The sequence below is a fragment of the Hetaerina americana genome, unplaced genomic scaffold, assembly GCF_022747635.1.
Source record: "Hetaerina americana unplaced genomic scaffold, ioHetAmer1.1.p SCAF_28, whole genome shotgun sequence".
Taxonomy (NCBI): Eukaryota; Metazoa; Arthropoda; class Insecta; order Odonata; family Calopterygidae; genus Hetaerina; species Hetaerina americana.
This window is the reverse complement of record NW_027286852.1, coordinates 4,976,321-4,991,793: the sequence shown is the minus strand read 5'-3', so window position 1 is coordinate 4,991,793 and position 15,473 is coordinate 4,976,321. Positions and strand designations below refer to the sequence as shown.

The window sequence follows — 15,473 nt, the reverse complement described above, 5'->3', positions numbered from 1 at the left end:
TGAAGATTGTAATAGAGGGGAGAATGTAAGGAAAACGGGGAAAGGGCAGCAAGAGGATAGGGACCGAATGAAGGGAGAAAGAAAATATTCACTGCTAAAGTAGTGTTTATTGTAATGTCAAATTCCAGGTTGTATTAGGAGACATAAAAAAGGCTCGTCTTTTACAAATAGATCACCGATAATAATTTTAACGGCTGTCTTAATATCCTTTCACGCATACATTTCAGCGTGTAGTGCTATAATAAGTGATGGTATTAAGATCCTTGCGGTGCAAGCTTTTACTGAGGTCCGTCAATACGTGCGTAAATTTTAAATGCCTTAATCTAATATTCTTTTCGTCAAATTTGACGTACGTGTCTGGATATTTAATTAACTATGTAGGAGCCATTGATTATAAAATTCTGCAGCTACAGGAATTTTTGAAATGAATGTATGAAAATTAAATTGAATAAAGAGCGCTAGGTAGATGAGGGAGAGGAATAAATATGTTAAGCATTCTGAACGAAATGAATGCGGAATTGAAGAACATATCGGCGTAGTTTCCTTATATCAGGTTGAGATTTGTTAGGAGATGCAAAGGAATTTGTCATTGTTCAGTTTTCATCCATCCATAACCTACCTACTTGGTATAATATAAATATTAATTGTTATTCTATTGTAGTTTTCAATACGCGATTTGTGCACTGCTTATTCCCCGCAATATGGTAAAGCTTTCAGCAAATAATTTCCAAGAGGTCATGACAGGCAAGAATAAACGCGAAGTACTGGAAAATGCGAGAAGGAAGAAGTGGAGAATTTTCGACCAGGGCAAAAGAAGTGGGCAGAGATTATGGCTGCACAGTTTTAATTGCTCATCCTATTGCTTCAGACACCCCAAGTCTCTCATCTCGTCATATACCGCATCGATGTTTTCAGAATATATTCCAAGTTTTTTGCTGGCTATAAAATTTTATCCCTCGATAATCCATCACGGCTGAACTAAATGTCACGCATTGGGTTTTGAACTAAAATGCATTGGGTTGCCCATTGCCATCTGTGCTGTTCAACCTGTATGCAGAGGACATAATTAAAGAAGCATGGGAAGAACTGGAGGTAGGAATGAAGGTGGGCGGGGAATTTGTAAAATCAGTTAGGTTCGCTGATGACCAAGCTTTAGTTTGTCAGTCAGCCAAAGGGTTGCAAGCATTGCTGAGTGAATTATAAATTCAGTGCGACAGGTATGGGATGAAAATCAATATAAATAAAACAAAGGTTATGCGATTTTATAGAAAGAAAACGGTTAAGCTAAACATTAAAATAGGAGGGAAAAAACTAGAGCAGGTAGAACAGTTTACGTATCTCGGTAGTGTTTTGGACCAACACGGTCAAAGTAGTAGGGACGTAAGGAGAAGAATTGCGCTAGGCAAAGAGGCTTTCACAAGGAGGAGGGAGTTGATGGCAGGGACTTTGAGTAAGGATGTTAAGAAAAGACTCGTAAAAACTTTGATATGGAGTTTAGCTATGGACGGCCCGGAAAATTGGTCATTGAAACAGGAGGATAGACGTAGACTGGAGGCTTTTGAAATGTGCGTTTGGAGAAGAATGAAGAAGGTGAAATGGACAGAGAAGAAAACAAACGAGGAAGTACTTGGTATGGTGGGCGAAGAGAGGGGTTTGTTGGGTGAAATCCTATGGAGGCAGGAAAAGTGGATAAAGGGTGTATTGACCGGCAGTGGGATGTTGAAAACTGTGATTGAGGGGAGAATGTTAGGCAAACGAGGAAAGGGAAGGAAAAGGATAGGGATGATGGACGGGATGAAGGGAGGAAGGAATTACTCAGAGCTGAAGAGGGACCTGATGTAGAGTGGGACGTTGAGTTTTTTGCTGGGGGTCACAAATTATTGAATAAGTAATTTTGTCCATCCAAAAACCTACCTTAACCGGTAGATTAACTAATAATAATATATGTTTATACATATATATTCATTCATAAGGAAATAGCTATAAGGAAAAGGAGGTAGGAACACATATAAAACGGACACAGGATTTGTGGGGAAGGCGGATTCCAGCAGACCGCAAGCGCATAAATATGCCTATATATATATACTATATATATACTATATATATACTTGTATGTTCGTGTGTTGGACTCCTTTTTTTAATTGCTTCTACTGGTGCATGCATGTATATCGTCGCATTCTGTGCGCCTCGTCGACTGACGCCTCTCTCCCTTTCTCTATCCTTAGTGCCCGCGGCGTCGGCCCCGGGCCCCAGGGCCCCCGCGCCCCCCTGCGGTCTCCCGGTTAACCCTCACCGCCGCATCCGAAATTACATTCGGCGCGTGGAGCGGGAGGGAGTGGAGCGGGTTCGAATGTTCGTGGTCATCACGGTCGCCTACGTAGTCTTCTGGGGGCCGCTTTTCCTCGTCACGCTGGCCACCCCTGGCGGCGGCGGCGGAGGGAGTGGGCGCCAGGGCCGGCAGCGTGTTCACGACAGCGGCGCCAACCTCCTCGGCCACGAGTTCACGCTTCACGTGGCCTACGTGCACGCCTTCGTCAACCCCACGCTATTCCTGTGCTTGCACAAGGGCCTCCGCAGGGCCGGCCTCTCCGTGCTCTGCTGCCTGTGCTGCCCCTGCGCCTCCGCCTCCGCGTCGGCCCGGCGGCGGCTGTCTGGGGCCCGGCCACCGCCGCCCCCGCCCCGGGCCTTCCTGCCTCCGCCGCCCCCGCTACTGGACCGGCCGCCGTCCATGGACGGGGGTACGCCTGTGCTCCTGCCCCCCGCGGCCGCCGTGGGGGCGCCGCCGGCCCCGCAGAAGGCCCCCAGGACCGCCTCCGCCTCCCTCCTGCTCCCGGTAAGCCCCCCTTTTGACACCCCTCCGGGAGGGCGGGGAATCAAAGTGGCCAATCTGTCGGGAAGGATTCCTTTTTCAAAATGAGTAAAATGGGACAATTGTGTACTTCAAGGCTTGATTTTATGTAAGAATCAGGAATAAATCTTGGAAATCAAATGGGCGCATTGGCCACTATGAAGGATGATCAACAAAAGTACCTAGTCACATTCATGATGGAGGAAAATCGGGACAAAGCAGTGGAAAAGAAATAAGAATAATTTGTGGCCACTCTTAGGAATAATTAGCACTTTTTTACGAGAATGAGAGAGGGATGTTCGCTTATTCAGTTCATTAGAACGAATCTCCTCTTCCGGTGTATTTCAAGGCTGTATTTGCTATTTATCAGTTTTTTCAATGTCGGATTAATATGAATAATAAAAGAAAGGCAAACGATTTAAGTTCCCCAGTTTACGATGCATGCAAACACCCCTCGGCCATCAGCAGGTAGGAGAAGGATGTGTGTGAGACAGTTTCGAGGGTTTCACCCTTGAAAAAGCTTTGAACGAGAAGGGTGCGGTGAAGAATGACAATATTTTGTGGCTCCAGAAACACGAAGGAAAATAGTGGGAGAATATTATTTAAGTTAATATCATTTGGAAAGGAATATTCTTTTGCTCAATTTTCCGTTCCTACGGTGTTTTCTATATTGCAAATATTTGTATATAATTTACATCAGAAGCCCTCCGCTAATTCGTAATGAATTTCTTTTTGCATCTCAAAAGTGTTGCTTCCCGTCCGTGTTGTCTCGGAATGTGGACCGTAAACTTTAGGAAATTAAAGTGTATAGTTCGTTCGCAGGTTTCCGCGGCGATGAGTAGGTGATTTCCACATTTTTCGGGCTGCGTCCGCGTATGTCGTTTAAATGTACAACAGTTTCGCCAGCTATCCTGCTGGCGTCCTCAGGTCAAGGATGAAAAGAAGCTTGTTGTCCCGTCCCGTCCACTTCGCTTTGACCCCAAGGACGATACCACTTGAGAAGACCATCGCGGAGGTAGAGTCATCGATCCGGAGACTTCCGAAGGCGGCCGCCGACGAAATCCGAGAAGATGTCGCACGTATCCTCCATGGCGCAAAACCACCAAGATCAAACACCATCGGCAAAGAAAGGAGAGCACTGAAGGAGCTAAGGGACAACGAGAGTATAATCATTTTACCAGCTGACAAAGGCAACGCAACAGTCCTGATAAACAGAGAGGATTACGAAGGGAAAATATCGCTCATCCTCAGCAGTCCGACTTATAGGAAATTGAAAAGCGATCCGACTGCCAAGACGGAGAGAAGCACAAGGGCCATCATTAAACGATCGCTTATTCCAAAAGAAGAGCAACGACGCCTGCTTCCGACTGCACCGAAACCACCGAGACTGTACGGCCTGCCCAAAATTCACAAGAAGGATGTACCTCTCCGACCGATTGTGAGCCAGATTGACGATCCGACTTACCAACTCGCCAAGTACTTGGCGCGGTCTCTGCAGGACCACGTCGGACAGACACCCAGCTTCGTAAAAAACTCGACGCATTTCATTGACATAATAAGAAACATCACCATCCACGACAACGATCTCATGGTCAGCTTCGACGTTGAATCGCTTTTCACCAGCGTCCCTATTGAGGAATCGCTGAATATCATCAAGGAACTCACCTCCCGCGGAATCCCTAAGGACTTTCCAGGATTGGTGGAGCATTGCCTCCGCAATTCCTTCTTCCTATGGAATGGTGACCATTACGACCAGACGGAAGGAGCTGCGATGGGCTCACCCCTCTCCCCGGTTGTGGCCAACCTCTACATGGAGAGCTTCGAAAAGAAAGCACTGGAATCCTGCGACAAGCGGCCCTCACTGTGGCTAAGATATGTCGACGACACTTTTGTCATTTGGTCACACGGAGAGGGAGAATTAAAAAAGTTCCTGAAACATCTGAACTCACAGCATCAAGCCATCCACTTCACTATGGAGGTGGAAAAGGATCATCAACTGCCCTTCTTGGACGTCATGGTGAAGAGAAATAAAGGGAATGGGAGGCTTGGACACAGAGTATACAGGAAGCCTACTCACACCGACCGCTACCTTAATGCTGCATCGCACCACCATCCCAGTCAGAAGACCTCACTGGTAGACACACTTGTCAACCGAGCATATAAAATATGTGACTCCGATTCTATTGCCAACGAGAAGAAACACTTGACAAATGCCCTGCAAAGGAATGGATACAGCGCTCATATGATCCAAAAAAGGGCCGAGAAGGAAGAAAAGAAGAGACAAACCACCGCTGTTCCTGACAGGGAGGAAGACTCCAGACCACGACCGAAGGCTTACGTCACCATCCCCTTCATCGCAGGGACTTCGGAAAGAATCGCGAGGGCTTTAAGGAAGCATGATGTGGTGACCAGATTCAACTGCGTCACCAAGATAGCTGACACCCTACCCAGACCCAAGGATGAAATTTCACCGTTAATATCAGAAGGCGTGTACCAAGTGCCATGCTCCTGTGGCAAATGGTACATCGGTGAAACATGCAGAGCGCTGAAAACACGCATGAGTGAACACCAGAGGGCAACCAAGGCCAAACAGTTTAGAGCATCGGCCATCGCTGAGCACGCCTGGAGTGAACCTGGACACTCTATTCTGTTCGACGACGCTAAAATAATAGCGAAAGAAGGAAAATACTTCCAGAGAATAATCAGAGAGGCCATTGAAATCGTTAAAAGGCCAGAAAATTTTAACAGAGAGGATGGATATCCACTCCACAGTGCGTGGAAAAGAATTATTCCGCGCAAATATGAGGAAGTTCCCTGATTGGCCAAGAAATTTCCCGGTATTGGCGCCGGATTTTTCCTATATAAGACGGAACAACAAGCTTCTTTTCATCCTTGACCTGAGGACGCCAGCAGGATAGCTGGCGAAACTGTTGTACATTTAAACGACATACGCGGACGCAGCCCGAAAAATGTTAAAGTGTATAGGTTTAGATGTTTTGCTGGAATAGCGGTAACTCTTTTTTACTAATCTGGTGATTTCTTTTATTTTTTAAATGTTAAATCTTCAATTCAAAATATTATATTTTTGCATATATTGTGTGTAGGTTATGAAAAGCTTTTAAAGACGACTAATTTCAAAATTGCTATAGCAAATGACGGGAATTATGAATTTGGACTCGCTGATTAACCGTATATTTTATTCTCCCATCTCCTTTTTGGTTTCATTTTATAGTTTGGCGAGCTTAATTGAGAGAAAGACACGTTAATAAGTTTTAACGGTTATTCTTAATTTGTAATGGGGGCCAAACGTTTGTGGGCATTTTCTTGGAAAACTAAGAAAGTAGATGGAGGAGGTAGATAGATAGATAGATAGAGGTATAGAGAGGAATTCATATCCTGAAGGCATTGACGTGTCTTTGAAAATGTTGAGTTGGCGAGGAAGAGAATGGGCATTGGAAAAATCTTGGGGGTACGGAATGACGGAGATTGAAAGAATTCAGTTTCGGAGGGGTTAGGTTTTAAGAACGGTCCATGATCGCATTAATTTTGCATAGCCAGACCAAAGCTCCTCTCGTCCCGATAGTCTATGCTCGATGTCAAGGGATATTCTGTGACCATATTTACTCTGACATTTAAAAGACATTTTTCCTCTTCTTCCTCTTATAGGTATTTCATCTCCACTTAATTCACCCATCCATCCATCGTTGGTGGAGATGGGTTTTATTTTTCTTGTCGTCTTCTCTTTATTAAGGAATTCGTTCTCTGCAACCGCCACTTCCCCCCTCTCATTCTAAATTCTGCCTCTCTCTAATTGGTAATTTCTTCTAATGGGCCATTTTTTCAGAGTTTGTTGCATGTCGTCTCATTGTACATAAATGCTTACCTGCCATTGCATGCCTCCGCTTTTGCGTTAATGCCGTTTAAAGTGTTTCTAAAATCAAGTTTTTAGTAACTTACATTGCCTCCTATAACTGCAAATGCTAGGGAGAAAGATAATGAATTAATTGTTACGAGTAAATAACAAGAAACATAGTTTGCGTGTATTAAATAAAAAAGTAACCGTTTTAAATCATTTTACGCATCATATCTCGTGACTGGGCTTTTAGCAATCGAAGACATTCCAAGGGACACGGATAGTTGGTTTTGTCACGCTCTCAACAACGCATGCCTTGCTGGGAAATTTGTCAGGATACTCGACTTATAACAAGTCATGGGCAATATGTGGTGGTGCTAGAAAAATGTAGGAGCGCTTGGTTGGATAGGATGGCCTAAAAATTCTACTAAACCCCACGTATGTGCCATGACTTGTTTTTGGCTCCCTGAAAACATTACGCTTTAAACAACCTGGAGGATGGGGAAGGCGGGTATGCCTCCTTCTTGGTTTGCATAAATTGTATCGGGAATATAATTACTGTAAATAAAAAATAGGAATGTGATGCGGTGGAATCGTTCCATAATAACAGAAAAAGAAACATACTTTTTAGCGGAAAATCGCAATTATTTCTCTATTTCTGTTATTACTGCAGATATTACTATAATGCCTCAAAATTCCTACATCTCTTGAGCGTCCGCAAGCTTTCGCTAGGGGTTTTTCTATGACTCTAAGGCCTTCTGGTAGGTGGGAGGTCCTTAAGGGTATGCGTGCAAGCTTGTCTGACGGCACTTAGGGTCCCATGGTGGTGTCCTTTGAGGGAGCATTTCACTTTTGGGAATAGTAATAATAGTCTGCTGGTGCCAAATCGGGACTAAAAGGGGGTTGGGGAATCGTCGCGATGACGTTGCAAAAGGTCTTTGCTAGCAGACACTCGACTCTGCTCTTGGTCGTCCGTCCAATGAACTTCGGGACGAGTTTAGCGCAGATCTTTCGCATCGCCAAATTTTAAGTGATAATATTACGACAATACGATCTGCGATCATGCACATCACACTTAACCGACGGTCTGAGTTCAGCACTTCACGCAAATGTCAGGAAAAAATTGTTAATGATACTTTTTATACAAATCTTGTATATCTGAAGGTGGAGAGTCTAATTGATGTAGCAACACTGATTTAACTGAGGCCTATTTAAAAGAAGGCAGTTGATCGGCTGCAGCTCTGCGATGCGGAGGGGAAGAGGAAAGCCTCCCAGTTGCCATCCCGAGGAGCAGTAGCTGGACCGTGAGCTTTTTTTTCCTCGTGGGGGTTGTGGTGGTAGAAGAGACTCCATAGTCTCAAACTCGCCCCAAAATAAAAAAAAATACCTATCGATTGATTTAAATAACAGATGCGTTGGACCCGACTCGGGTATTATACTTCCGAAAGAAACTAATCCTAAATTCGCATCTCCGGGCGGGAACTACTTGAGAGAGTTCATCGGTCAACTTTGTCGATCAATGTAGGATGGCAACTTGGAGTTTCCGCTCGCTTTCGAGATTTAAGAAAATAAAGGTCGAGATGGAAAGAATCGGTTTAGACCTTTGATGTGTTAGTGGAATGGCAGCGACCGAAGAAGACCTCTGGTCTAATAGTTACTAGTTTATTTGCACAGGCTCAATGAAAACAATGGCGGGAATAAGCCAGCTCTTTTGGAAGAATGCTGCGCTGAGTAAAATGCTTTCTGCTGTGCACTTTAAAAATTCTTTCTGAGGATATTTTTTAAAAAAGCTACGTCTACTGTTTTATAACAAATTAATACTGCGATAATAGCCTACGGTGATAATGAAGTAGAAGAAAGTTGGAAATTTCTGATGTTTAGGAAGTAATTAGAAAGGTAAATGGAGACGAAAACTATTTATTAGTAACATCATTGAGGTGAAATAGAAGGGAAAAGTAGGAAATGCCAAAGAAATAAAATGAGAGAAGAGAAAGGGCTGTGTGAAGCATTCTGGCATTGATACCAAATTGATACAAAAACGCCCTGCCAGGAACATATCTTAGGAGATTTCCACAGCAGTACGGGTGTACTAAATTTAATACATCCTTTTGAAAGAGAAATGTATTAAACAGATAATGTGCGTGCGTTAGAATGGGGTAATGGACAGTAAGCACTATGTAGTGCCAATCGAATGTTATCTTAAATTCCTCAAGCTAAAATAAGGATGAGGAACCATCGGTGGTTAGAAAGGTTAATGAAACCGAGCCAAATATATGAATTAATTGGGTAAAGAAATAAAAAATGCTAAAAATAGAAACGCAGAATAAATTAAATAAGGATGCAAGAGATTTGGCTTTTATCACTTGTAGCCACGAGAGAACTGTTGGTAAAAGAAAACTTTTGCGCAGAAAGACATGAAATATAGTAATATAATAAAAGGACTTAGAAAGGGAAAGAATGAAACAATGGGATATGAAATTAGGTCAGTCACAAGGAGTGGAAAATGGTAATGGAAGAATGATTGACTATTCTACTTTTATAGAAGTACACTTGAACCTTATTCAAGGAAAATTTAAGGTTCTCGTTGAACCGAAGGCCATCCCATTCATGGACTCAAGTTATCAAAGAACAAAATAAATGGTGACATGTTTGTTGAATGTAAACGGAAAATGGAAGGAGTTGGCGCTAATGAATATGAGAAAATGCGAAAATGAGTGGATTCCATCCATCATGGAAAGATTGAAGGGCAGTCACCAACAATCGACGATATACCATTATTATTAATGAAAAACTTAGCAAGTAACATTTTAGCAAATCCAATCTGCCTCAGCAAGCCGTGCCGTGATGCAGGTGATAGATATGACTCAAAGGATGCAGTGCGGTCACCTCCTCAGCGAGGGGAGGATGAGTAGGGTGGAAGGTCATTAAAGAGGGTGATTGTTGTGGTCTCGCCTCGCTTAATAAAGACTGCTTCTGAAAGTTATATTCTAATTGAAAGATCGTTATGTAGGTGATATTAGGGAAGAAATTTAAATGGGTTTCAGGAATATTGTGATTAGTCAATAATAAAAATGAGAAGGGCAGATGATATAAAATCTTTCAAGAAATTCGGCAGTCAGCACATGCGTCGAACATTACGACGAAAAGAGTCTATGGCAGTGTGAAGGGAATAGCAGAAGGTTGCTTAGGTAACTTTTATTTTATGCCCTACAGTCAATAAATACTAATTGAATTAGTTTATTTAATTAATAGTCTATGTCAAAATTGACGCAAGTATTCTGCGAGTAAACTATTGATGTGAATGCCGAAAATATCGCTCTTGAATAATGATCGTTTTTTCGAAAGGATATTGTTATCACATATCGCCAAATTATATTCTATCCTCTTCTTAACCTTAAAATGAGCAATTTTTGAAATGGCGACAGAATTGAGTGAGTAATCAACTGTAGGAGTTTACGGAATGTCACTTGATATTTCCTCCAGGGGCGCCTGACGTTTAGTTTGCTTAAGCCCACTCGACTCTACTTTTGGCAGCGACAAGGCTGCCGTAGAAAATAGAATGCTTGTAGCAAAATATAATGCAAAACACTACATATGTTTTTTTTACTTACCTGTAGCACTAAGGGTTTGTTCGAAGTTTTGATTTCGGAGCATGTTAAATATCTTTGGCCGAAAACTTAACGCTTGTGAATAAATTGATAGTCTTGTTAAGAGAATATGATAACAAACTAAATTCATCTCTATCGCCAGCATTAATTCATTATGTTTTCATTTAATATGCAGCTAAAATGTTAAATTGAGATTTAAAGTTTTACAGTAAGATTTAGACCACCTTCAAGAGTAAATAAATGGTCATCGTTAAAAGTTAGTGTCAAGTTATTTGCGAATAATTATGTTTAACTTTGCAAATCCTCATAGTGCGCAGTCTTTTTGTGCATGTTTTGTTTTTTTTCCTGGCCGTCCACTCTCTGTCCGTCGGCCTTGGTCCCACCCGCGCTCGCCTGTTACCGCTAACCCCGCCCGCCTCCGTTGTCTGCATGCCGCCCCCCCCCCACCCCCAACCCCCGCACACTTTGGATCTTTCTACTTGTTTGGTGTCCACACGTCAACTCCTCCCTCCTGTTCTCTCTCCCCCATCTCTTTCTCTCTCTCCAACCCCTCTCTCACACTCACTCTCCCAAAAACCACTCGCCTAACCTTCACGTGAAAAACCTCCAAAAATAAACCTCACCGCACCCTTTCGGTCCTCCCGCTGCGTCTCTCCCTCTCTCTCTCTGATTTTCTCTCTCTCTCTCTCTCACCCTTCCCACTCTATTCGCTACATTGGACCCCATTTGAACCAAAATAAATGAACAATATAATTAAAATATGTTTATTAAAAAATAAAATAATTGTAAATAAAATTGAAAAAAACTCGGATGTTCACTGTAAATATATATTCCTTTTATTTCTCACACGTGTTTCACTCTCTTTTGTGACTCACCCTCTATAATTGCAACACTGTGCCATTCGCATTTATTTTTCGATGCAATTGGTAAACCGTTAAATTTAAATTTTTCTTAATTCTCCTAACGGGACCTCACTTCCAATATCTCTTGGCCATACATATATTTGCCACTCACCCTCCAACAAACATTTGTTACGAACAATTGTGCATCTCCATTCATGCTATAAATTATATTACCCAATATTTTAAATACACTCTCAATAATATTTATCAAAACCCTTAATGTAAAATATCATGTACTGCGAATGGAAAACATCCTCGCCTCCGATATCACTAATCTATGTCCTGCATCCGTGGCGTTCTCAATACTCTTCGAATACACTCTCAACGCTGCAATGCATTCCAAAATGTATCCCAAAATTGCCGAAACCAATCCAAAATTCCATCATACCATTTCAAATTATTTAATCTTCGCCTCATCACCAATTGAATTCCGTTCTTGACATCTGGATCCATTGCACTCCTGCGAAACTTCTCCATCTCTTCGATGTCCCACACCGGGATGGACCCCTCGCAGTCCCAGGTGGCCGTCCGCTTCAAGAGTCCCTTCGTCCCGTCCTCCCCCACCCTCAAGTTCAAGATCCTGCCCATTTGACTGCAGGACGACCGGGAGAAGGCGACGCAGCTCCCGGAGACGACGGATTCTAGTCTCAGCGACGACCACTGCATCGAGATCGACTTCCACTACGACTCCTAGGAGGGAGGAAGCACGGCACCGCGCCGGGTGGGCCGCCGTCCACAGGGGCTCGAGTGAGCCAATCGGGATGCTTTAGCCGACAATTGGTGTCATCTTCGCGGGTCCGTCTGGTCGGAGAGCAGGGGGAGGGCAAGCCGGAATGAGATAACATCTCTCTGAATCTTGTGTCGCGTGTGTCTGAGCGAAAAGAACGAAACCCACTCCAAACCAGGACTTCTCTGATTCAACACTCCAAGGTCACTACACTTGGCGCCTCCCTGTAGCCTGACTTTTCAAGAATCGCCCCTGCCGTTCCCCTAAGTGTCAACATTTAGCCAGGGGTGGGCGGACTGCGCCGAAACAGACGTCTTTCACGAGTGCCGGAGGGTCGCGGCACGACCTGACTGCAATCCATTGGTGCACCAGTCCCTCCAGTTCGAATCGCCAGGGCATAAAAACACGTGCATCCATCGCTCACGATTTCCTATATCGGCATTCTTGGGGTTTCAAACTATCTTTGTAGCCCTTGCGACGTACCGTTCTGGAGTTATCCTTGCAGCAGGAATACAGTTTAAACTCTTAAACTAGTGGAATGGGGGAGGAGATGGTGTCGTGGGCCGAGACCGACGGGGATCCAGGAATGGAGATCTCGGAAGGGGGGGGGGGTCCTCCTGCGTTGGGGTGGAACCCGTTTGTCTTCACCGTCCTTCTTCAACGAATTCCCATCGAACTTAACCCAGGAAGGATTTGGACTGTTTCTTGTACTGCCGTACGACATACTTCCGGTTGGTGTTAATACACTGAGGCGTGTATTTGTTTCAGTTTAAGAAAATAGTACCGCGTTACTGTAGTGGTGATATAGTTGCGTTCCTGCTTTGTTATCTTCCAGCTGGTGTGCGTTTTTCTTTTACCTTCCCCGGCAATCGAGCTCTCGATCCCGCACTGTCTCGAACAATCGCCGGGGTTCAGTCGGTGTCGTTAGCGGTGCCTTTCGCAGAGGCGAGAGCACGCCGTGGCTTTCGAGAGTGGTTGAATCGGCCAATATTTCTGGAACGAGTGACCTCAAAACACTTAACCTTTGTTATCTATTCCGGGTTCCAGTGAGAAGTAGGGAGAATTTTCTTTTCAACTTTCGTAGTGGCCATGCCTCCTGAGGAGAACTGCTTACTGTTGATATTTTGATTTCTAGAGATGACTACTCTAAAAAATGAGGTAATTGAAAGTATTTTTGGAGTAAGGAATCAAACTCAAACAAAAGAGTGTAAAAATGTAAAACTTACAATTCTTTTGATAAAAATATGTGAAAAGTATATTTGTTTGAGAGATTCAATTTAACCTTATTTTTCAAGCGGATTTTAGATTCACGAAAAATAACCAAAGCATAGTTTGAACTTGCGTCATTAAAATACATTTTTAATCCATCCCGTATTATTTTTAATATCAAATTCATAAGATTAATTTAACCATTGGGCTAATAGATTATATACCTTAATATAGGCTTCTTCATTATCAGGAAAGAGCCGAGAAGAGAATCAAATAAACCTTAAAGCTGTAGTCGCAAGAACCTCAAGATACTGTCCCGGACGGGGTCTTCTAGCGAATCCGAAAGAATTGGCGGACCACTCAGTCCATTTTATCTCTAGTGGTAACAGAGGTGGCGCCAACCTCTTTAACGTTTAATGCCTATTCTGTGGCTGATCAGTTACACCATAATATTGGTCATGTCAGCCTTGAAGTGGCGAGACAGCTGAGGAAGGTTAACTGTCAACAGCTCGAGGAATGCCAATAGCGACGATTGCAACGTGAAGAGAATATGGCGCTCGGAATATGGCGCATTGCCCACTTAAACTCAAGCTTGTATGTACCAGAGACCAAAAATTACGCGAACCCTTCCTTTGTGTTTGTCCATAATCGCGTTGTATGAATTCATCGATACTAAGCGACCCCCCATGCCCTGCGCCATCCCTGTTTCTCCTATTGGAAGGTGCTGTTCCTTTCGGATGATAAGGTCAAATGAGGTTTCTATTGTACTACAGAAAATACAGACAAAAGCTTAGCAAATTTTAGTGGATTTTTTTCTTTCGAGGTCATCGATCAATCATGATTTCGTTTTGCATTATGTGATTACATGCATTAATTACTTCTGATTTCTTTAAAATCCTAATCATTTTAGAATCTAGTAACAATGCTAATATCACCGTAAATTCATTGCAATCAAGCCTAAAATTTCTTATTTAAATGTGTTTTTAGAAATTTTGGTTTTCAAGGTACGGGTTATGTTTGACTGCTATTGACGAAATTTCCGATATCAATGAAATATTAGATTTATTGAATTATGATATCTCCGCAGTGATTGCGCAATTATGTTATTTTTTATTTCATTGAATTTATCTACTTTTGAAAACAAATCTGGGACATGTAACAAGGATGTGGTTTTCTGACTCTCATTCTAATGAATTTAGTTCTGGTCTCTCAATAGTATTTATATTTTGTTGAAATCGGAGCGGCAATAAATAGTTTATTGCTTTGCAAAATGAACTCTCGAAAGATGCTAAATGCTGAAACATTCATGTAAAAATTGAATAGTCATAAAGGAGGAACATTTATACTGTTCAATTATGAAAATTGAAACGGAATGAATCGTTTCTTTCTTACTTATCATCGGCATGTCTCCAGGCACATCTCTCTAATGGCCATAGAATGCGTACTTAGGAAGACAGCATGCCATGACTTGGTGTCCATGGTGTTCGCCTTCTGAATTTCGTACATTTGGCTCATATTAAGTCTAGTGTTCATCTTCATTTCGTCCGCTCCCTTGGAATGATGGAAAGCAGCTCATCCATTGTATTTTGGTTCCTTACCTGTTAATAACCCATGCTAATTTTCTATGCGTATAAACTTTCACTACAGTCTATGTTGCTTAGTATATAAAATGTTAATGATTTCAATTCTCATTCGGACGACATACTTACCTTCAGATGACTTATCTTGGTCAGAATTTCGGATTAGCTACATTTGACTTGACCATTTCATTTGACTATTTGCTGTGAGCCCGCATACTCGTGTACGTGGAAAATATGAGTGAGATGGTCTACGGACGAGAAATATTTGTTTGCTGCAAGTGAGGAAAATGCTTCTGTTGAAACTCCATTTGAGGAAACATGTTTTATTGATTCAAACCGAATATTTCAGTCATTAATCCGTCCGATCATGTTACCTCCAATCGTGGTACTCTCTAAATCTTACCTAAACGGCCCACATTTTCATCATGCACTCGATAAATTTTAATCACACGGAAGAAAGTACTTACCTCCAGTAATACCTCTTAATCTATAACAGGATACGTATATCCAAATCATCCTGTAGAAATGTGGAAAATATGAGTCCATTAAATAAAAATACATATAGGAAAGAACATGTGAGATATCAACAAAATATATACACTACCAATTCTAATTATCTGCTACGCGATTGATTTCATGTATATTTTTGTCTCTGATGGTGGAAGGAAAAAAAGACGTTTTTAATCCATCCGCTCTGCAATAAATCTCAATTATTTTACGCACGTTTCCTGATTTGCCACGGTGAT

General features: G+C 42.5%; 1 protein-coding gene across 1 annotated transcript in view; it reads left to right on the top strand.

Moving 5' to 3' along the window:
• The window catches only part of LOC139689857 (uncharacterized), a 152,484-nt gene extending 140,579 nt beyond the window's left edge, over positions 1 to 11,905 (top strand). The window contains exons 4-5 of the mRNA XM_071586952.1: positions 2,254 to 2,833; positions 11,810 to 11,905. Of these exons, the coding sequence (XP_071443053.1) occupies positions 2,254 to 2,833; positions 11,810 to 11,905 (676 nt within the window). The remainder of the gene's footprint in view (positions 1 to 2,253; positions 2,834 to 11,809) is intronic.
• The last annotated feature ends 3,568 nt before the right edge of the window (positions 11,906 to 15,473 follow it).